The sequence below is a fragment of the Abrus precatorius genome, unplaced genomic scaffold (genome assembly GCF_003935025.1).
Source record: "Abrus precatorius isolate BTA unplaced genomic scaffold, Abrus_2018 Scaffold11, whole genome shotgun sequence".
In the NCBI taxonomy this organism is placed as follows: domain Eukaryota; kingdom Viridiplantae; phylum Streptophyta; class Magnoliopsida; order Fabales; family Fabaceae; genus Abrus; species Abrus precatorius.
The window spans coordinates 28,738,665-28,761,167 of record NW_020874303.1 but is presented as its reverse complement, the minus strand read 5'-3'; the positions used below and the strand labels follow the sequence as shown (position 1 = coordinate 28,761,167).

The window sequence follows — 22,503 nt, the reverse complement described above, 5'->3', positions numbered from 1 at the left end:
TTAGTCTAATGATACCCTTGCGATAAAAATGTTTGTATTGAAGTGTTTTCTTTTTCTTCTATTAAAGTTGAATTTTCCTAGAGCATGATGAAGTGTTAAGACTGGTTTTATAGTATTAAAAACTAAAATAATTAGATTTTAAAATAAAAAATACCAAAAAAAATAATAGATGTTTATAATTTTAAAAATTTTTAAAAATATTTTAGTCTAGCATGAGTATTCTAAAAAACTGTAGCTTGACTTTTATTTTATTTTTTTAAGTTTTTTATTAGCAAACCCTCTTGAAGGTTAAAAAATAATTTAATTTTATATATAGATTAGCATGATTAAGTATTAAAATATTATATTTAAAATTTAACATAAAATAATAGTTATTATTGTAAGCCTATAAAATATTATTATTATTTGCATTTTGTTAAATTAATTGACTTATTAGAGTTAAAAGATTTTGAAATGATATTACTAAAAAAAACTTTTAAAAATATTTTAATTAACCTATTTAATAAATAAGTTTAAACTCTATGTAAGCTATATCTTACATGTTAAACAAGTAATTTAATCTATTTAATTAATTTGATTTACTTTAATGTTACTCTTAGTGTTATTTAACACTTACTTAGTGCACTTTCGTACTTACTTAGTACCGTTTGCATCTTTTGTTATTTACTTAGTGCACATTGATGTCCTTTTAGTGCACTTTAGTGTTTACTTGATATCTCTAGGTGTAGATTTTTTGTGCTATTTAGTGTCTCTAATGCTTACCTAGTGACTTTTGTGCCAACTTCTAAATCAAATCTATAAGTTTTGTTATTTTGTAATTAGAAGAATGAATCTAAGAGACAAGAGATGAATCTAAATAAATCGTGATAATAAAGTTATTTTGCCACTTACAATACTTATCACATATTTAAGTTGTATTTAGCTCGATGAGAATTGCACTTCAAAATGTCTCGTAAGACTTATCTATCTTATAGGTTCATCAACAATTAAATGATATTATTAAAAAAAAACTTAATTAACCTATTTTATAAATAAGTTTAACTTCAGTTTAAACATCATGTAAGTTACACCCTCACATCATTAGTCAAAAACATTTATTTGAATTAATTTATTTTAAATAATTATTTATGTGATTAATTTTTTTAAAATACTTGTTAATTGATATTTTTTTTTAAGTAAAGTGTTGGCCTAAAGACTTAAAGTAATTATTGCAAATAAAAAATATAAAAAAATGTCTATAAATAAAACTATTTCACTTTATTTAAATTAGTCAAAATTTAAAAAAATAATGATTAAATATTAAAATAATAAAGATTCTTACTTCAAACAAAAAAAAATTGACTTTTACATAAAGAATTTTTTCTAATTACTAATTACATATTTTCCTTAGACATAAATTCTGGCACATAATTAGGGAGATTATAAATTTAATTTAATTTTGTATAATAATTATCTTATATTATATATATATATATATATATATAGAAAATTAATTAAATTTATTATATGTAAAAAAAAAAAAGTTTGTATTAGAATTTTTTTCCCTCTCTTGCTTGTTTTCTTCCTTGAAGAGAGTTACATAAGAGTTTGTTTTCATAGAATAATTAACGACTAAACTATTATTTTAGTCTTTAAAATTATAAAAGTCAATCATTTTAATACTTTAATTTTTTAAAATGTTACATTAATTACTAAGTGTTTTTTTTATTTATCATTGTAAACATTTAAATCACACATTACTAATAAATAAAATAATGACATGTCATATTAGATATTATGTATGATTGTTTAAGTTCATATAATATGTGATATTTTTAGACAATTTAGTCATTAAAATTATCATCCAGTAGTTATTTTAATTGTTATTTTTTAAAACTTATTATCTACCATTTTTTGTTTTCATCATTTTTCTGATATCATCATTGTTAGGAATTACCATTATTACCCACCGTTTGAGATTTTTCTTTATTTATAGTTTTCAATTCAGTGATGTTCAATCATGAATTATGACACCATAATATTTTCCTTCTCTTCCTTCACCATATGTATATTAGGATGAGACTCTAGTAACAACACATATAGAAGTATCGTGATCTGTTTTGCTCATTTAATTCAAATTCAGATAACAAAAATGAATGTCGACATGAATCAAAATGGTTCTTAGTCTTCAACTTAGTTATTTTCTCAATTTTCACACTCTCAACTTCTTCAAATAGCCTTTTCCCTTCAACCCAAGCATGCATTCTTCAATGTGAAGTTCACAATACTTGTTTTTTTTCCCACATCTGTAAAATTAATAGTTTCACTAAAACTCAATGTAAAAACTTATTTCCTTGAAACACCCTAAAAGTCTATTTTGAAAAAAAGTTTGAAGTTTTGGTGTAATGAGTGTGGTGGAGTTCACTCACATTAACAATGAAGACATTAACTTAAATCTTAGTATGAGAGTAAAAAATGTTTCATTTTCAAATGTGGTAAAGAGCAAGCTGGGAGAAAAATACCACATTTGTATAAATTTAAAGTAGAAAACTTTAAAATCACGATTACTTACGGTAGAGAATACATATACAAATAGTTGTCAATAATAGTGTTTTTCGATAATAATAATAATAATGTTAAAAGGATGAAGAATAAGAAGAATGATGAATTTCATGAACTAAAATATTTGAAAAAATATATCGTATTAGGTATAATATTATTTTTATCACATGATTAATTAGATGTGTCACTTAATATAACATATAAATATTTTATTATTGTATGTTCAATATTATGTGACTTGATAAATTAAAATGATAAATAGAGACAAAATTTAAAAAATAATATAATACTTTTAAAATTTTAGATATTAAAATACATAACACTTATTATTTTAAATATTATAAGAGGATTTAGTTGATGATTAATTAAATTTGTTGTTTACTTTTTAGCTTGGTTTTAGCCCAATTGATAGTAAGTTAAGAAGAGGCTATAAAATTTTTCCAATTATCAAATTTATAATGTACGAAGTTAATAAAGAAGTTAACTGTATATGAATCATTTACATAGTTAACAACAACTAATTATCTTTGTTATTTCATTTTTACTTTACGTTGTTTTTTTATTAAACCACTAAAAACAAATGCTTTTGGCTTCTTTTAGCCTTGTTCCAAGCATAATAAATCTAGGACATAGATAAACCTTAACCCCCAAAGCTAATTGTCACAAATTGTCTATTTTCTGATGGGAAATAACTTCTGTAGAATATATGAAATCTCAATCCTAACATCTCGAAAGCACTGCAATGACAGTTCCCTAACAATACAGTAAACTTAATTAACCTTCATATTATCGATCTTGTTTTTACCTTTGCTCCCCTTGATAAAAAGTTTAACGATGTCGTATGAAATGTGCACGCCAGCAAGGTGCATGCATGAAATACATACACAAACAACAATAATAAACTAAATATTTCTTCTCCCAAATGGAAAAGAATTATAATATTTTATTACATAAACATAACTAGCAATACATGTACTATGAAATTATAGCTAGATTTATTTATCGATTTATATATCGATTTATCGATGGGTGAGATATTCAGCAAGCACAATAGCACTTTTCATCATCTTTGCAGGAGCCTCCAAGTAAACCTTCTCCTATTTTGCACACATAGTCACACTGTGAGTTACCAAGTGGCTCAACGCATCCAGTTGGGAACAAAACACTAACCTGCTCACAGTTTTCAGCCTGCACCACCATTTCTTCTGCAATTTCCAAAGGAAGATTACTAACTTTTCTTTTTTCAAAACATGTTTAGACAATGCCTTAAATTTAAACTTTTTAGCGATATCATCTTATTATTTGCCTTACTTACTAATTAAACGAGTGATATTTATATTTTTATTACTGTTTTATAAATATTACAAAAGACTGATACAAACATGTTTTAAAACGTATAACATAACATTATTAAAATATAGACGTACGAGAAGCTAAGAGAACAATGAAGACGAAGCACAACCCAACAAGTGATTTTCTCTCCATCGCTGATTCTCTTCTGTGTTTTTTTTTCTCCGGAAAATGTTCTTAATTAAGTTGAGGTTCTCAATGCTAGAATGCGTTTCTATATATAGAGTTCTTCAGCTTGGATTCATATTATATATGGAAACATTTGATTTAATTTACTTTGAGCGATTTTTTGTTTTTATTTATGCGTTATAGAGTAAATTATTTGTTTGTTTTTATTTATTTATTCTCTTAAAATGTTATAATTTTTTATTTAATATATCATTTTAAGGGAATTTAATAAAAAATATAACATTTATGAAGATCAAATGAGAAACTCATGACATTTAAAAGAATTGAATAAAAAATTATAATATTTGAAGTGATTGAATTAATGAAAAATATAAATTATAAGGAGACGACCACATATAACGAGGTATAAATAAATAAAATATATTATAAAATAATTGTCTAATAAAATTTAAAATAAGAGATTAAATTAAAAAATTATAAACATGCAAAATGAAAATTGATTTTACAATAAATTAAATTAATATCCATATTTTTTTTAATCTTCACTCCAAAGATTAATTTTGTATCATTCACAGTATTATTTATAATAAATAAATATATATTTGATAAAATCAATAAAAATAATTATATGTCATAAATTTATATTAATTTTTAAAAATATTTATAATATCAAATGATCAAATTAATATTTATCATATTAAGTAAATAAATATAGTTATTTATATGAATAAAAGGTGATGAATACATCATTAATGTAAATTTTATGATAAGTGATATAAAAAATTAATATATTTAAAAATAATGATTTATATTTCATAATTAAAATGAAAAATCAATAATTACTTTTTGTTAATATAAAAAGAAGGAATAGTAAAATAACTGTTGAAGAAATCCTGAAATTTATTAAAACATGACTTGTAATTTTCTAACTCCGTCCTAATATTCATATTTTATTGACTTGATAGTCTTATCAAAATCTTAAAGAAACAAGGTAGCGTTTTACAATTCAAAATCTATTTAAAAGTTACTGAGAATGTTAGTCATTGCTCAAATAAAATTACTTAAAAAATTAAAACCAGAAAAACTATAAAGTTACTGGTATTTTTGCTATGATTTCAAATAAAAAATGTTAATGTTTAATTCTCTAATAATCATCATTAAAATACTAGTGAGCACTTAACAAGATCCAAAAGTTCATAAATAATGTATCAACAAAGGGGAGGCACAGTTATTGCAGACACATTGTTTTTTCTTCAAAAAGTCTCTCTGGCTGTAATTTTTAATTTAGCCGCCTCACATAAATATTTATTATAGTGGCCCCTCCCAAAAATTCTCTAATCAAACCCTAATTAATACCAAATCTTTTTCTTAAATAATAATAAAACAGGTCAAATTGTCGATACAAACACCGATAGCACGTAATTAACTCATGCACTTGAAAGGGTACAAAAGGGTGTTCTTGACCTTCTGGAATTGGAAATGCTGAAGATGAAGTAGACGTGCAAAATTGTCATTATATATCGCAAATCATGCACAACGACTATAAAAATAAAATCATAATTTTTTTGTGTGCCGACTCATAATCAATACTAAATTAATTCAGAATGAAGAGGTTTGGAATTCTTGTAGTATTTTAATGGTAAAAGCATCTTTCAATTGGGTTTGCATAAATTGAAATGAAGTTTTTCTCCTCGTAAATTTTCATAATCTTAAAAATGCATTCTCACTTTCATCTCTTAAAATTTTTAAGAAACTATATTTTGAAAATGTTAGGTCGAAGAATACAGCTCCATAACCATATGTAGGAAATTCATACATGAATTGTTTTGTTTTATTTTTGTTAATATAAGCTCTTGCATGAATTCTTCTGTCATAACTCACAACAGAAGTATAAAAGAAAACGTTAATGGCAACACTCCATCAAAAATCGTATTTGAATTAAACTGTGATGAATCTTATCATCTTGTTTTCCAATATACTTCGAATGTTCCTATTGGCCGACAAAGCGGGTTAGTTTCTTTTGTGCTTTTAGATCACAAAGTTGGATTTGATTCCAACTCACTTTGTGCTCTTATTCATCTTATCCTTAAAAAACAAAATGCTAATTTAGGAACGACAAAAAGTTGTTCGAGACAAGAGTAGTTCAACCCAGATAGTTGTTGATTCCAGTTTTATATTTATCAAAAATAAATTTAATAAACAAATTCAATTATTGAATTGCAATTTTCCATATTTATTTATTTATTTAATATTCAATTTTTTATCTTTATTTTTTCAAAGTTGTTTTATAAATATTTCAACTGATATTTTTTATAAACATAAATTTTTCATGCATCTTAGTATTATTTCTAACTTTTTTGTCAACCAATTCTACAAGACAGTGTTTTGAGAAGGAAAAAACAATACAACCAAACAATCCCTGATTCCAGGAATCAAACGCATGGTTATAAGAGTTGAACCAGAAGACAAAATATGCAACTAAAAATCCAGAAGAAGAGATGAGAAGAACTTTATTAATTGACAAATACTGATTTCTTTATATAGTGTTTTCTTGTTATCATTTTCTTTTCTGTTTGTATCTAAGCATAGTGTAAAACTACTTTCTTTCGGAAATTCCAACTCAGGAGAAGAATTGTGAATTGTAATTATAGGTAGAAATGGTAGTCTCAAAGCATCTTTTGGATTATTAGCTCAATAAAGAAAATAAGAATACACTGAATACATACTCGATTATGTCTCTATCTTAATTAAGGTCAAACTTGGTTTCGGAATGTTTAAAGCCGGGTCACATGGCAGTGTCTTTCCTCAATAAATTGGCTGAAGAATAAAATAGTTGATGATTCATCAGCATATAATGCGATGAACATTATATGTGTGTCCTTGTTCTGTCTCGTACGTAGTAATCTACAAAGATTTTCAAATGCCAAGTCAAATTCCAACAGCATTTTGTACTGTATTCGCGACTATTCCGCTTCTTGTACCACTTTTTTTTCAACTTCAGCCACATATTTATCGTTTTATCATAATATTACTTGTTTTTTAATCAATAATTACAAGTACATTACAACATGTTGTTTATCTTACTTAAAAAACATTGCTTTAATGATTTGTAAAATTTAAAAGAATTAATCTTCAACTATCACTTTAAGATTTTTCTATAAAATTGAACTGAAAACTGTTGTTTTGAAGATATAAGCAAATACCACATTCATAAGCGAATTAAATCAGTACTTAAAAATCTTAGAAGTGTAATATATAAATGAACCCTTTTTAGAAACAATACAAAACACATAATCTATTACTTGTTATGTGGTGTGAGTGTGAAAATTATAGTTTCTATTTATCGCTGGCATTGATCCATATGTCAGAAATCCTTAACGCGTCATTTTGTGCCATTTCTGATTAGTTTGTCATGTTGTCCACACGGAGGCTTTCCTTCGAAAAGCATCTACACATTCCAACCAACTGAAATATAGAAAATAAATAAACAAGTCAAAATACTGATATTTTTAATCAGAAGATGTGTTTTATAACATTTATAAAGATTAAAGATTCATTTACCCGTCTATGAATTTGAAGGGCTAATTTTCCAAATGACATAAAAAATAATCCTTTGGAAAAAGACTCTTTTCCCATCATGTTACATGTTTTGTTTGGTGTGTCTCTCGTGAACAGATTTGGCCAAATTAAATGAAATATAAGAAGACAAAACTAATTAAAATGTTGCAATTGAATGAAAACAGTTAGTATCGCACATGTTGTCATTACTGGCCAAGCGTGAAATGGTGTATTTAGTGAGAGAATTATGTTAATCGAAAAATAAAAATTTGGAACATTAATTTTTATCACATTAATTATTTAATATCATTTTTTAAAAACTTTTATGTTGTAAAATTGACAAATGGGGGCCACGGCCAAGAACCCAAAAATCGGAGACAGTGGTTTACTGACAACACCATAATTTGGAAGTGCAAGTGATACGAGGACGCGCCACGTAGGAAAGTGGGGTCCACGGTAGAATTAAATTTGAGGGTCAACTAATTAAAATTAATGAAGGATTAAAAATTTTGTAATATTTAAAAAAGAAAAATGAAAAGGGAAAAGTAAATATAAATAAGGGGGTTGGAGGGGCCCAGAAATTCGTGGGAATTGGTTCGGACTTGTGAGGAGGGAAAGGGACAGAGTGACACAGAAACGGCCCTTTCTCTCTCTTTCTCAAAACTTTGTCTTCTTTCTGAAAACCTGCAACGCACGTTGGTAATCAGCTTCTATCTATTACTGTTACTATTATCTATCTTACACTCTTTGCCGTCTTCGTTCCTCAGCATGGAAGACGTCACTCACCTTCGCCTTCGGTGCGTTTGTTTTTTCTCTGCATTCTATTTTCTTTGAATTCTTCGTCTCTCTCTCTCTCTCTCTCTCTCTCTTTCTCTCTCTCTCTCTTAAGGTCAATTCGTTGTTTTTTTTGTGAGACTCGGTTTCGTGGTTTTTCTCTCTAACGTTAATTGAGATTTTCTTTGCGAGCATTGTTGATTGTTTCGCTGCGTCATCTCGGTTTTTATTTCTTTTCCTTTTCTGCGTTCAGGAGAAAGGAAAAAAAGTAAAACGAAAATTAAATTGTTGGCTGTTTTGAATTCTTGAGATGGACGTGGTTTAAAGCTGCATTAGCTTCTCAATTTGATTTTAGTGGATTCTGTGACCTACGAAAGGGAGCCAATGGGTTACAAGATCTCTCTTTAGCTTTTTTTTTTTTTTGGTTCCTTTTAATTTTCGTTTTTTCTTTTTAATTTGTTATATGTGGTTGTGCGAGGAATTTGAATGGTTACCGATTTCATTCTTTTCCGTTTTCACGAGTGAATTTAGATTTATTGGATTGTTATGTTCGATTGTTGGACGTGTTCTTTGGATTCTGTAGTATGCATCGAATGATCATCACGTTTATGTGCTGTGGTTTTCGTTTGCGTACATTTTGTCAGGTTTCAGAAAAAAAAATTGGGGATAAAGGGGAAGGTTTGATTGTTCCCTAGAAGCAAGATTTGCGGTTTGTTCTTGGGGGGCATGGGTCGATTATAAACTGCCTTGAGCTGAAATCCGGCTAGAATGGCACGGGGGAGGATCAGGGCAAAGCTCCGCAGGAGCAATCTTTACACATTTGGATGCCTTCGGCCAACTACCTCTGAGGAGGTGCCTCATCCACTTCAAGGTCCAGGCTATTCGCGAACTGTGTATTGCAACCAGCCTCAACTCCATGAAAAGAAATCTCTATTTTACTGCAGGAATGATATATCCACAACCAAATACAATGTTATCACTTTTCTGCCCAAGGCGCTGTTTGAACAATTTCGAAGGGTGGCTAATATATACTTCCTCTTAGCTGCTTGTCTCTCGGCCTCTCCAATTTCACCTTTCAGCCCAGTGAGCATGATTGCTCCTTTGGTGTTTGTTGTGGGGCTTAGTATGGCCAAGGAAGCATTGGAGGATTCGCGCAGGTTCCTTCAGGATGTCAAAGTCAACCGCCGGAAAGTTAGTCTGCATAAAGGCAATGGCATTTTTGGTCTCGGGTCGTGGCAGAAAATTATGGTTGGGGATGTCGTGAAAGTTGAGAAGGACCAATTTTTTCCGGCCGACTTGCTTCTCTTGTCATCAAGTTATGAGGATGGAATATGCTATGTGGAGACAATGAATTTAGATGGCGAGACCAACTTGAAGGTGAAGAGATCTTTGGAGGCTACCTTGTCTCTGGATAATGATGGAGCTTTCAAGGATTTCTCTGGAACAATACGTTGCGAAGACCCAAATCCATATCTTTACACTTTTGTTGGTAACTTTGAGTATGGAAGTCAGGTTTATCCTCTTGATCCTGGTCAAATTCTCCTCCGAGATTCAAAGCTTAGGAACACTGATTTTGTCTACGGGGTGGTCATTTTCACTGGTCATGACAGCAAAGTCATGCAGAATTCTACAAAATCCCCGTCAAAAAGAAGCACAATAGAAAAAAAGATGGATTACATCATATACACTCTTTTCACTGTCCTTATATTGATATCTTTTATTAGTTCAATTGGATTTGTTGCAAAGACTAAATATCAAACCACGAAGTGGTGGTATTTATGGCCTGACAATATTGAATATCAGTATGATCCTAAGAAAATTGGATTGGCTGGGATGAGCCATCTAATTACTGCACTCATTTTATATGGATATTTGATACCCATCTCGCTTTATGTTTCAATCGAGGTTGTCAAGGTATTACAGGCAACCTTCATTAACCAAGACATTCAAATGTATGATGACGAGACGGGGACTCCAGCTGAGGCAAGGACATCAAATTTGAATGAAGAGTTGGGTCAGGTAGACACTATCCTCTCTGATAAAACTGGCACTTTGACCTGCAACCAGATGGACTTTTTGAAGTGCTCCATTGCTGGTACTGCATATGGGGTGCGTTCCAGTGAAGTTGAGGTTGCTGCAGCAAAGCAGATGGCTTCTGATCTTGAGGAGCAGGAATTGGATCCCTCCAATTTCCCCGGTCAAAAGGAGATTAAAGTGCCACGGGAAAATATCAGAAAAGATGAAGAAATTGCACTGGAGACTGTTGTTACTTCCAAGTATGATGAGGATCGAAGGCCTTCCATGAAGGGATTTGGTTTTGAAGACAACCGCCTTATGAATGGTAACTGGTTGAAAGAGCCCAATGCTGATGTTCTTTTGTTGTTTTTCCGGATATTATCAGTTTGCCATACTGCAATTCCTGAGCTGAATGAGGAGACTGACAGTTGTACATATGAAGCTGAATCACCTGATGAAGGGGCTTTTCTTGTAGCAGCTAGAGAATTTGGTTTTGAATTTTATAGAAGAACTCAATCAACTGTTGTCATACGTGAAAGATTTTCTGCTTCAGGACAAGTGGTTGAAAGGTGAGGTGGACATCCATGAACTCTATTATGCTTATCCTTTTCCTTTTTGGGACCTTGCATGGCGGAGGGGGGCTCCAAAATTTGCTTCTGAACTCCTTGAATTGTGATGCCATATTTCTTAGCCTTTTATTTATATATTTGTTTTTTTGGATGAATTATACAGAGAGTATAAAATCTTGAATCTGCTGGATTTTACTAGCAAGAGAAAGCGTATGTCAGTGATTGTGCGTGATGAGGAGGGAAGCATTATTCTTTTCTGCAAAGGAGCTGACAGGTTAGTTGATTAATGTGACTTCTCTTTACAGGATCGTCAGCACAGCTGAATGTATGGTGTTAATGATCAAGTAGGACCTTCTCTATCAGTTTCTACAATGGAATGATTAAAATCATCTTTGTGCTTGTGGAACCTATATTCTACTTAGTCCTAGCATACTATATAACCACAGCAACTCCCTGTTTCTTGTGAAGAAGCTTTCGAAAACACCCACACGTTGCATAGAGAAACTTTCAGCATCAATCTCTAAACCTTGACATCCATTATTTTCTTGCTTGGTTGTGCAGTATCATATTTGATCGGCTGTCCAAGAATGGAAAAATGTATCTAGAGGCTACTACTAGACATTTGAATGAATATGGAGAAGCTGGTTTGAGAACATTAGCTCTGGCTTACAGAAAGCTTGCTGACCAAGAGTACTCTGATTGGAATAACGAATTTCAGAAAGCCAGAACAGCTGTTGGGCCTGACAGAGAGGCAATGCTTGAGCAAGTTTCAGATATTATGGAAAGAGAGTTGATTCTTGTTGGGGCTACTGCTGTGGAAGACAAACTGCAGAAAGGGGTAGGCTGTATCATTATTTATACTTGTGTTTCTGCTTCCCTCTCTGCCTCAACCACACTGAACTTTTTAATTCTCATCAGGTGCCTCAATGCATTGATAAACTTGCTCAAGCTGGTCTAAAGATCTGGGTATTGACTGGGGATAAGATGGAAACTGCCATCAACATTGGGTCTGTCTACTGCAAATTATTTAACTAAATAACACTGTTTCATTTATGTTTTAAGTTTAAGTTTGAAGTTACTGAAAAATGCCGCTGTAAATGAGTTTGCTGAAATTTTTGTTTCTGTGGTGCAGATTTGCTTGTAGTTTGCTTCGACAGGGCATGAAGCAAATCTGTATCACCATGATGAATTCAGATCCAGGAACCAACAACGATGTGAAAGAGGTATTTTTTCATTGAGATAGAGTAGAGAAATTTACTAAAAGACATGAGTTTCCATCTGATATTGGGCCTAGCTTTTGTCATGCCTCAGGTCATCAAAGGCAACATCTTGAATCAAATCACCAATGCCTCACAAATGATTAAGTTGGAAAAGGATCCACATGCTGCATTTGCATTAATTATTGATGGGAAAACTCTAACGTATGCTTTAGAAGATGACGTCAAGCACCATTTTCTGGGATTGGCTGTTGGCTGTGCATCTGTTATTTGCTGTCGTGTGTCTCCAAAGCAAAAGGCTTTGGTAGGACCTTTTTCATTTCTAACTTTGTGGTCCCTACTCTTTTATTATACTGCATTTCCATAGTTGATTGTTATAAATGATGCTACTTACACAATTGTTGTAGTGAGAAGTGTGTGGGACTGCATGCATAGCTCTATATTGATATTAGATGGGACAGATTAGGTGTGGATCCAAGAGTTCTGTCTTGCAAAGTTGTTATTGAAGTGCTTCTATAGGAAGAATTTATCTAATCTAATTGTCATTGCTATATCAAGTGTAAGAGTATGTATAAATTAAAATGTGTACTGCTTTCTTATATCTTCATCCCTAATCCTTTGGTGTCAGGTAACAAGGTTAGTGAAAGAAGGAACTGGGAAGACCACTTTAGCCATTGGTGATGGTGCGAATGATGTTGGCATGATTCAAGAAGCTGACATTGGTGTTGGAATCAGTGGGGTTGAAGGTATGCAGGTCAGTGTCTGACTTATGTCACAAAACTATCTCTGCATATGTTGTATTTTAGCATGTACTTTTTCTAGTTGCAAAAATATATGCTTCATATTTGCTGAGAAAGAGAGAAACAATAAGGGATAAGATGAATCCATGTGTTTTGAATACATAGTAGAGCTATCTATTTATAATAATGAGTTGTAATAAATACATGATTTACATTTATCTAGAATCACACTAATTACATAGTTAATGCATGCTAATCAGATGGTCAATATTTTTTTTTAGTAAATTTATAAATGGTAAAATGACTAACTTGATGATTTCCAGTTCATGTTTGCATTATCAGCTGTGAAGAATAATTTAGTGTAAATCTATAAATGGACTATGAGCACTCATTACTATAATGACTAACTTGATGATTCCAATTCATGTCTACAGTATCAGTTGTGAAGAATAATTTAATTAGAATCTATAAATGGCCTATGAACACTCATTACTATAATCTTTAACGTCAAGAAAATACATATTTGTGCCTTTCTGTTTGGAAGCGTGAAAAATCTGTGGAACTAAAGCTTGGAATTTCTTTTCAGGCTGTGATGGCTAGTGACTTTGCTATTGCTCAATTCCGGTTTTTGGAGCGGCTTCTGGTAGTCCATGGACATTGGTGTTACAAGAGAATTGCACAAATGGTAATTGATTTAATATCTTGAATCTTGATCACTGTTCTCAGATCTTCATGTCTTTGATGTTTTATTTGCTGTTATCCTGTGCATGGATAGAAAGTGTGTATATATATATATTCATTTTGTTTATGAATTGATTCATATGTTTCTCTTCTAAATTGATGTGTTTTGCACGCCAGATATGTTATTTCTTCTACAAAAATATAGCATTTGGCCTCACCATATTCTATTTTGAGGCCTTTGCGGGCTTCTCTGGTCAATCAGTTTATGATGACTGGTACATGATATTGTTCAATGTTGTTCTTACATCATTGCCAGTCATTTCTCTTGGAGTTTTCGAACAAGATGTTCCATCTGAAGTTTGCTTACAGGTATCTTTTCTTTAATGAGTTTTATATTTTCATCCGTGTCTGCACAATCCAACCTTCGATGTGTCATTCCTTATTGCAGTTTCCTGCACTGTACCAGCAAGGACCCAAAAACTTGTTCTTTGACTGGTCTCGAATCTTGGGATGGATGGGGAATGGCCTGTATTCCTCCCTCATCATCTTCTTCCTTGTTATCATTATATTCTATGATCAGGCATTCCGTGTAAATGGCCAGACTGCAGACATGGCTGCTGTTGGTACCACAATGTTCACTTGCATCATCTGGGCTGTCAATTGCCAGATTGCATTGACAATGAGTCATTTCACATGGATTCAACACCTCTTTGTGTGGGGCAGTATAACCACTTGGTACATCTTTCTCATATTATATGGCATGATTTCTCCCCAATATTCCAAGACTGCCTACCAAATATTGGTTGAGGTTCTTGCTCCTGCTCCTATTTATTGGACAGCAACTCTTTTAGTTACAGTCACATGCATTCTTCCTTATCTTGCCCACATATCCTTCCAAAGATGTTTTAATCCTATGGATCATCACATTATCCAAGAAATCAAGTACTACAAAAAGGACATTGAAGATCAACACATGTGGAAGAGGGAGCGGTCTAAAGCAAGGCAGGAAACAAAGATTGGATTCACAGCAAGAGTGGAAGCAAAGATCAGGCAGTTGAAAGGGAAGCTACAGAAGAAGCAGGCTTCACCGTTTGTTTTGTCCCCATCATGACCATTACAAAATATTTAACAGTTTCCAATCCTGTGGTTGCGGCCTTTTTTGTTGTTGTTCTTTTTTTCTTTTTCGCTCTAGCATCATTTAAATTCTTTGAAAAAAGCATGGGAGCTGTTGTAACATATTTAAGTAGAAGAGCTCACCAATTTAGAAAATTTTTAGTGATCAAAGTGTAATTCTCACATAGCCAATGATTATAATTCAAGTGATATTAAAGAAATGAAAGTAGCCAAGAAGTGTAGACAGTGTCACATTTTCTGTTTTCTTCGGCAGCAGGTTTTAAAGTGTATTTTTTTAATTAAAATTAGAGTTTCATATTAGTATTCTGTGAAAAATTTGAATGCATGCTTTTTTATTCAAGTATAATTTGATTTTTATTAAAAGAATAACACAGTTTTTACAAAATTATACTTGAAACATTATCTTTTTTTTTTTTTTTTCTCGCTGTACAATAAAATTTATGCTGTTTTCGGGATCCCGATGGATGAGAAAAGTTTTTGGAGGGGGTAAAAGAAAGGAATGTGGAGAAGTTATATTCTTTCATACAACACCTTTAGAATTATATTTGATTGCAATCATCTTTCATTTATTGTTTAAAATTGATGAAATGTGTCACTATTTTAAAGATATAAAAAATGCTTTTAGAGTTCTATTAATAAAACTTGCACACAAATAGAAGTTATATTTCTGAAAAAAGATTTATAACTCCAAATAAAAAGAACTCAAATGAAAAAGAAAACCAAAGTTAAATTCGGTACAACTGCAAGAAACTGAAAGAACTCAAGCTCTGACATAAGACGTGAACAGGATAGAGTGGAAAGATATAGGATGTTTGTAAAATATCTATTATCACTTTTTTAAAATCATATATATATTTGAATAATAATAGAACGGGCTAAATTTTTTTTATTGATTGATTCAATTAATAATAATATCAAGTAATAAGTGATAATAAATATTTTAAAATGACAATAATCACTTTCATAAGTTAGTGACCTGTCAGTCAGAACTATTTTGGATATATAGCAGCAGTTATCCGCAGTTGACAAGCACAATGCTATGGATGAAAAGATCTTCCACTTGCGTACAAAGAGAAAATTCTTAAAAATATCTCCCACTATATAATCCACTTGGTATTATAAAAAAAATCCATTTTATCCAAAAAAATTTCTTGTCATGCTCAAAATATCTGCTCTTTTAAGTGGTAAAAAGTTTATTTTTCTTTATATATTATTTAAACTTAAAGATTTGAATTCTAAGCACATTAAAAAAACATGGGTTTAGAAAAGATATTTCGCATACTTGAGTCTCATGTATTAAAAAAATTAACATTAAACGATATTATCTCCATTAAATAAGTTTATTCAATTTTATTTAGCATAATTAAAATATAAAGTTGCCTAAAAATGTAATATTTAAACATCAAAATCAACGAGAGTCAATTAAAGTAATATATATTTAATTCTCTTTAAACAAAATTTTAAGCTTAAAATTTATGCATGTAAAAAACTTTGTTGTGAGAACTGATTTTCCTGTTGTGTTTATACTCTCCACTCAAATAAGATTGTTCCTAATGCAAAAATACGTATAATTTAGATTAAAAAAAATTCGAAAATCAAAATATTAGTGTTCCAACGTCCTCCAATATCTATTGAAGTACTCACACCACTTCAACTTTTCAAAAAAGAATATTGAAGATTTTTTTATCTTTAATAAGTATATATTTGATTATTCTTAGACTGTAAGCAAATATTTCCTTGTTTTACACTTAATTTAAATATACAATTATTTATATATTAATGGGAAGGTGGCTGAGAAATACGTAAAAAAAATAAAAAGAAGAAAGAAAATCCCTTTGGATGAAAGCACGAGGAGAGAGCAGAGAAAATATTAGAGAGAGGGAGAGAGAGAAAATGTTATTTCCAAACTTGCCCCCAACTTTTCTCGCATTCTCACTTATGTCCTTTTCTTTTCCATTCCATTTCTCCGCTGCAACGCCTGCACTTCGCAACTCCTCTCCTTTTCAATTTTCAATTTCTAGGGTTTAATTCCCCAACCTAGGGTTTTGTTCTGATCCAAATGGAACCCCGCGTTGGGAACAAGTTCCGTCTTGGCCGCAAAATTGGAAGCGGATCCTTCGGCGAGATCTATCTCGGTCTGCTCTGTTTCTTCCACACTTTCAATTTATGCTTTTTTTCTTTTTCTTTTTAGTTTTTTAATTCATTTTTCTTCAGGTGCGAATATTCAGACAAATGAGGAGGTTGCGATTAAGCTCGTGAGTATTGTTACTTAGTCCAATTGGAAATTGTAACCTCTACTTTTCCTATTTGCTAATCTAAAACACAACTTGCATGAATGGGTAAAAGTTGTTCTAACTCACTAAGGTGTGATTTCTTTGTTTATCATCTTCAGTTGGGAAATTTTAAATGGTTGCGTGCACTGTGTAGTGTCTTGTTGCTCAATTTTAACGAATGTGCATAATTGAAGTAACGTAGATGTGCTTCATGGAATGTGTGATAGACATTTGACGAAAATTGACTTTTTGAAGAACTGTGTTGACGGTTGAGATTTAGGGACGTGTTTAACTAAATGTTTGCCTTTTTCTCTTTGCCTTTTGATTCAGGAAAGTGTCAAAACCAAGCATCCTCAATTGTTGTATGAATCAAAGTTGTATAAAATACTGCAAGGAGGAAGTAATGTCCCGACTTACTGAATTTCTATCTTTCCAATCTATTTGCTTACTATATGGAATTCATATTACTCAACTTAAATGTTTTTGGGTTGGCTACTTTTATTTGGTAGCTGAGATCCCAAATGTGAGATGGTTTGGCGTTGAGGGACATTACAATGTCCTTGTGATGGGTTTACTGGGCCCTAGTCTTGAGGATTTATTCAATTTCTGTAGTCGGAAATTGTCCCTGAAAACTGTTCTCTTGCTTGCTGATCAGATGGTGGGATTCCCTGTGTTTTGTAGATACTTTTCTAATTTGCATTTACTGATTTCTTTTTTGAAATGGGGAAATTGTGAACTGTTTGCAGATAAATTGGGTTGAATATTATTACTCTGACTATTTAGTGGGAAAGTTTCCTAGATTGAAGTGCTGACAGTGTAGAGTTTACAAAGACAATCAATCAAATTTAAAATTCTTTTATTTCCAATTGTTCATGCTATTTTCTATATTATTTTATTATGAAAATATGTTTCAATAATCAGTGCATAAATTGCTATTAATTCTTGTTACTTGCAAAATATCTTTAAGTAGTCTCTTTGTGATAATTTTATTACTCTGTTTTATTTTATTTTATTATTTATGGGAATATACTTTCAAGTTATTATTGAAAATAATTCTCGAATTTTGTGGGGTCTCTCAGAATTTCACTTGTTTCAGAGAGAATAAGAGTTTGACAGGAACTGCTAGATATGCTAGTATGAATACTCATCTTGGAATTGGTATGCTGTCAGTGTATCTCTTCATCAAACTCCCATGCCATTATATTTATTCTTAATTGATTCTGAACTTGGGGAATGCTCTTTTGTGCTTTATTAGAGCAAAGCCGCAGGGACGACTTAGAATCACTTGGATATGTTCTTATGTATTTTTTGAGAGGAAGGTAGTTATCCTTGTTCCTGTGTTGTTGTCTTTCTTGATCTCCTATTTTAAATTTAATACTTTACTGAGTATTTCTACAGTCGTCCATGGCAGGGATTGAAAGCAGGTACTAAGAAACAAAAGTATGAGAAAATCAGTGAGAAGAAAGTTTCTACTTCTATTGAGGTGAGAAAAAGTGGGTATAAAAGTGGTTCGCTACATATTGTCTACCCCTACCCCCACCCACAATCGTGACAAAATGTGGCATGCTTCTTTGTTAGTCTCTGTGTTGTGGCTACCCCTCAGAGTTTGCTTCATACTTCCTTTACTGTCGGTCACTGCGGTTTGATGATAAACCAGATTACGCTTATTTGAAAAGGCTTTTCTGTGACCTTTTCATTCGTGAAGGTTTAAGCCATTCCAATTTCCTAGTTATATTTCACTTTGAGATGTACTACAGTCTTTGATAACTAGATGGTTAGGTTTTAATATGTCATTTAATGTGTTTTGGCTGGTGTTCTCTTCTTGCTCCAGGACTTCAGTTTGATTATGTCTTTGATTGGACCATTTTGAAATATCAGCAATCTCAAATTGCCAAGCCTCCTGCTTCTGCCATTGTAAGTAGTGGTGCACTATACAGTGGCATAACATTTGATGTTTGGTTGTTAAGATTAGGCTATCTTACTGAAAGCAACACTTGCTGGGTCCCGCTGCTGGACCAAGTTCTGGCATGCCACAAGCTGTTGTCAATGCTGATAGACAGACAGGTGTAGTTTTCTTTCCTTTTTACTTTTAAGACCCCAATCTATCATTTTAGTATTATTAGTGTGCTGTTTCATACTTTGTTGGCTCAAATGTCTGTTAGTTATTCTATATAGATTATTTTTGTTTTTCCTTTTATTTTGTCTACCTCAGCTTTTCCATGTTTTTATGGTATGTTACTTTGCACTTTTGATTTTTAATGTGGCAATTTCTGTATAGGTGGGGAAGACCGTAGACATACTGGTTGGTCTTCAGCAGATCCTACTCAAAGAAGAAATTCTGGACCTATTGCAAATGATGTAATATTATCAAGACAAAAAGGCCCTTTTACAAATAACTCAACTGGATCTAAAGATGTTATGGTGAGTATATTTATTTATGGGATTGCTTATGACTGTGAGCTAAGCTATTTCCTGCAGAGAGCTGAAGGTTGTTGTATTTATGTTTAAAAAAAAAACTGTTTTATATGGAATGTGAATCGTTTTAGAAGGGAAAAATTGAACATTATTCCCATTTATCTAAAAATGAGAAAGAAATTATGAAGCTATGCGTTGTTGCTTTGTTTCTTTTGGTCATAACTGGAAATAAAGTATTGGCCATATCATTTGTGTTTACGTGCACGATTTATATATAAGATAAGCAATTTTCATTCTTCAGGAGTCAGCTTTATGATAAAAAAAAACCTATATAACATTCTTTAGACCTTCTGCGTTTGGTTTTGTGCTGTGCTGAGAATATATCGCTGGAGTTTAGTTGTTTTCTGGCAAAAGAAAATGAATACAGTCCATGAGTACAGTAGGTTTCCCATAGTGATTGCGTTATCAGGTTTTGTTGTTAGTTCATGGTTTTTATCGTATTTGAAATTGCTTACTAGTAACAGACTTAGAGTTACACACCAATCTCTTTGTATTGCAGTTTGTTTTCATGTTTTAAAATTTGTGTATAGTACAGGCAGTTGTCTAGTTCTAATTTCTTGTGGTCAAGTGGATCTACAAGGCGAGGTGCTGTATCCAGCAGTCGCGATGCAGTTGTTGGCAACGAGACTGAGCCCCCTCATCCTCTCACCAGGGATGCTACTCAAGGAGCACTCCGAAAAATCTCTGGGGCTCAAAGAAGTTCTCCTATCATGCCATCGGAGCACAACCGAACATCCTCAGCCAGAAATACGTCAAACATGAAGAATTTTGAGTCAACTCTCCGAGGTATTGAGAGCCTGAATTTCAACGACGGGAGGGTACAGTATTAGGAGCTGCCTCTCTTGATCAGCTAAGTAAATTCTTTGAGGTTTTATACTCTCTTCATGAACTGCGGAGTGGAGTGTTATCTCTGCATTTTGTTGGAGGAAAGCTGGAACAAGTTGGGAATTGTCACTATAAAGTATACACGAAAGATATGCTTATGTGGTTTCCTGACAAACCTGGCCTATGAAAAGGCTCTTCTGTTATTACAGTTTGCATTGTACTCACATTGTTTCTACTTCACTTTTACTATTGTTTCCTCTTTCATATTATTCAGCAATATCCCTGGCTTTCTTGGCCTTTTCCCCCCCTTTTTTTTTTCGTGGATAATCATGTATCTTGTTGACATTCATGTATCTTTAAGTTGTTATTTTGAAGAGGGTTTTACTTGATCACCATTCAAGTCCAGGAATTGATCTCACGGTTATATCTGTGTATAGGAATCAGGAGTTCTGTTAACATTAATCATGGGAAATTAATGAAAAAAATTATATTAGGAGAGTAAATATTTATTTTATAATAAATATTTTGAATAAAACATTTCTATTTTTCGGTTGCTGGTGTTAACAAACGAAAAATTAATGTGATGTGTGTTGTCTGCTTCACTAAGCTCAATTTTAATTGACCCATGTATTATTTACGCGTTTGGCCTTTAACATTCTTTGGGCGAAGTTGGACTTCGAAGTGCATTAGCAATGGACGCAAAATACACAAGATCTTAAAATGTGACAATTGAAGTGCATATCTTTTATGTGTGGTTGAAATTTCTTACATGTATTTCAAATCCCACATATCTTTTATCTTTCTAAGTCTTTTAAGAATGTTTCATATTATCATATATATCAATATTATAAAGAATCCATCGATAATTTTAAATGAAATTTTGGTCAAATCCGACAGCAGCATCCATAATAATAGCAAAGGCATAAAATATTTTTGTGATATAACATTGGTAATTTATTTTAAATTACTTATCACTAACATAAATAAAAATATATTTATCCTTAAACTTCAATAAATTATTGACATAACATATTACAAATTAAATCAAAATCAAATGTACCTTAACAAGATGTTCACTTTTGAAATAGCTTTTCGAGAAATTTCACGGAACAAGCAACAATGTCTTGTGTTCTCTCTCTAATAATACAGCCGATACATTATGGGGTGAAAAGCAGGGCAGTGGATGTAGAAGTGTGACCAAACGCAATTTCTGGAACAAGACACTTTATTTTCTTTGGTTTTAGTGTATATTATTACATTACTATATGATTAACCAACCATAAACTAGTTAAATTGTGCCTTGTACTTTCAATTCACGAATATCATTACATTACTATATGAGTGTTATCGGCCATCAAAAAATAAGATGGAAAAATAATCTGAGTTGAATTAAGAAAGATCATTGTGAATGAATTTTATTTTTTTTTAAATTTAATACCACTGCATTCTTATAAACTCAGGATCAAATTAAAGTAATCTCACTGAGTAAAGCACTTGGTGATGATGTTTAATGACTCTGAATTCATTTTGGAACATTTTGATATTTTCCAATTAACATTTTCACTCATAAAACCGTTGAGGTTAGCAAAATTTGAAATGCACTTTGGAAAGATTAATGATATTTCTGAATATTTAATCATTCAAAGACGTAACAGTGACAAAGGAGAAAACTTCCTCTTTTGCCATCATTTTCTTCCTTCCTTGCTTACAATTTGTTTTTTTGGGTTGCTTTCAATCCAGCTACCAACTATAATACAGCGAAAATAATGTTAGAATTCTCCCAAAACTAATCCAAGTTCTTGATTTGGATATAATTAACCGAATAACTAGCCAAAACAGAACAGAAACAGAGTGATTCTCCCATAATGCATTCATTTTTATTCTTTTTGACTTATATAATTACAATAAAAACAAAAAACAATTCAAACCCGTAATATTCATCTTAATTTTGAACTGATGATTAGGAAACTCAGCAGTAGCCAAACTGGAATTTCATGCAGCAAGGAATTAAACTTTTTAAAGGATGGAGATTTAATGTAAACATTACTCAAAGACCAAAGTAGTAAGCAAATTACCATTAAAAAAAGAGTAGTAAGTAAATACTAAATCACAATTCATTACAGAAAAATGAAAAACAAAACAAAACAAAAACAGCATTCTATTCACCACCATCCGTAGACAGCTTGAGTGCATGTGTTCTTGATCCACCTCAAACTCTTCC

General features: G+C 31.6%; 2 protein-coding genes across 2 annotated transcripts; both read left to right on the top strand.

Annotated features, from left to right (window-relative positions):
- The first annotated feature begins 8,234 nt into the window (after positions 1-8,234).
- LOC113854147 (probable phospholipid-transporting ATPase 4) lies at positions 8,235-14,909 on the top strand. Its single transcript, XM_027485017.1, has 11 exons — positions 8,235-8,375; positions 8,997-10,937; positions 11,101-11,211; positions 11,499-11,775; positions 11,856-11,944; positions 12,070-12,160; positions 12,249-12,458; positions 12,783-12,908; positions 13,481-13,579; positions 13,753-13,944; positions 14,024-14,909. Exons 2-11 carry the CDS (start codon positions 9,121-9,123, stop codon positions 14,684-14,686), a joined length of 3,675 nt encoding a protein of 1,224 aa, XP_027340818.1. The 5' UTR covers positions 8,235-8,375; positions 8,997-9,120; the 3' UTR covers positions 14,687-14,909.
- Positions 14,910-15,144: 235 nt separating this feature from the next.
- On the top strand, positions 15,145-20,664 carry LOC113854777 (casein kinase 1-like protein 2). The gene is made up of 12 exons (XM_027485992.1): positions 15,145-16,844; positions 16,924-16,964; positions 17,313-17,382; positions 17,492-17,702; positions 18,013-18,140; positions 18,238-18,301; positions 18,381-18,465; positions 18,561-18,687; positions 18,814-18,890; positions 18,971-19,046; positions 19,261-19,403; positions 19,997-20,664. Exons 1-12 carry the CDS (start codon positions 16,769-16,771, stop codon positions 20,285-20,287), a joined length of 1,389 nt encoding a protein of 462 aa, XP_027341793.1. The 5' UTR covers positions 15,145-16,768; the 3' UTR covers positions 20,288-20,664.
- Positions 20,665-22,503: the final 1,839 nt, after the last annotated feature.

What these genes read in the sequence shown, in the direction of transcription:
- LOC113854147 (XM_027485017.1), top strand. Translation starts at nt 9,121, where the DNA reads ATGGCACGGGGGAGGATCAGGGCAAAGCTCCGCAGGAGCAATCTTTAC. An exon ending in ACAAGAGAATTGCACAAATG is followed by an intron (nt 13,580 to 13,752) that starts GTAATTGATTTA and finishes TTTGCACGCCAG; the next exon opens with ATATGTTATTTCTTCTACAA. An exon ending in CATCTGAAGTTTGCTTACAG is followed by an intron (nt 13,945 to 14,023) that starts GTATCTTTTCTT and finishes TCCTTATTGCAG; the next exon opens with TTTCCTGCACTGTACCAGCA.
- LOC113854777 (XM_027485992.1), top strand. Translation starts at nt 16,769, where the DNA reads ATGGAACCCCGCGTTGGGAACAAGTTCCGTCTTGGCCGCAAAATTGGA. An exon ending in CTTCGGCGAGATCTATCTCG is followed by an intron (nt 16,845 to 16,923) that starts GTCTGCTCTGTT and finishes ATTTTTCTTCAG; the next exon opens with GTGCGAATATTCAGACAAAT. An exon ending in CAATGCTGATAGACAGACAG is followed by an intron (nt 19,047 to 19,260) that starts GTGTAGTTTTCT and finishes ATTTCTGTATAG; the next exon opens with GTGGGGAAGACCGTAGACAT.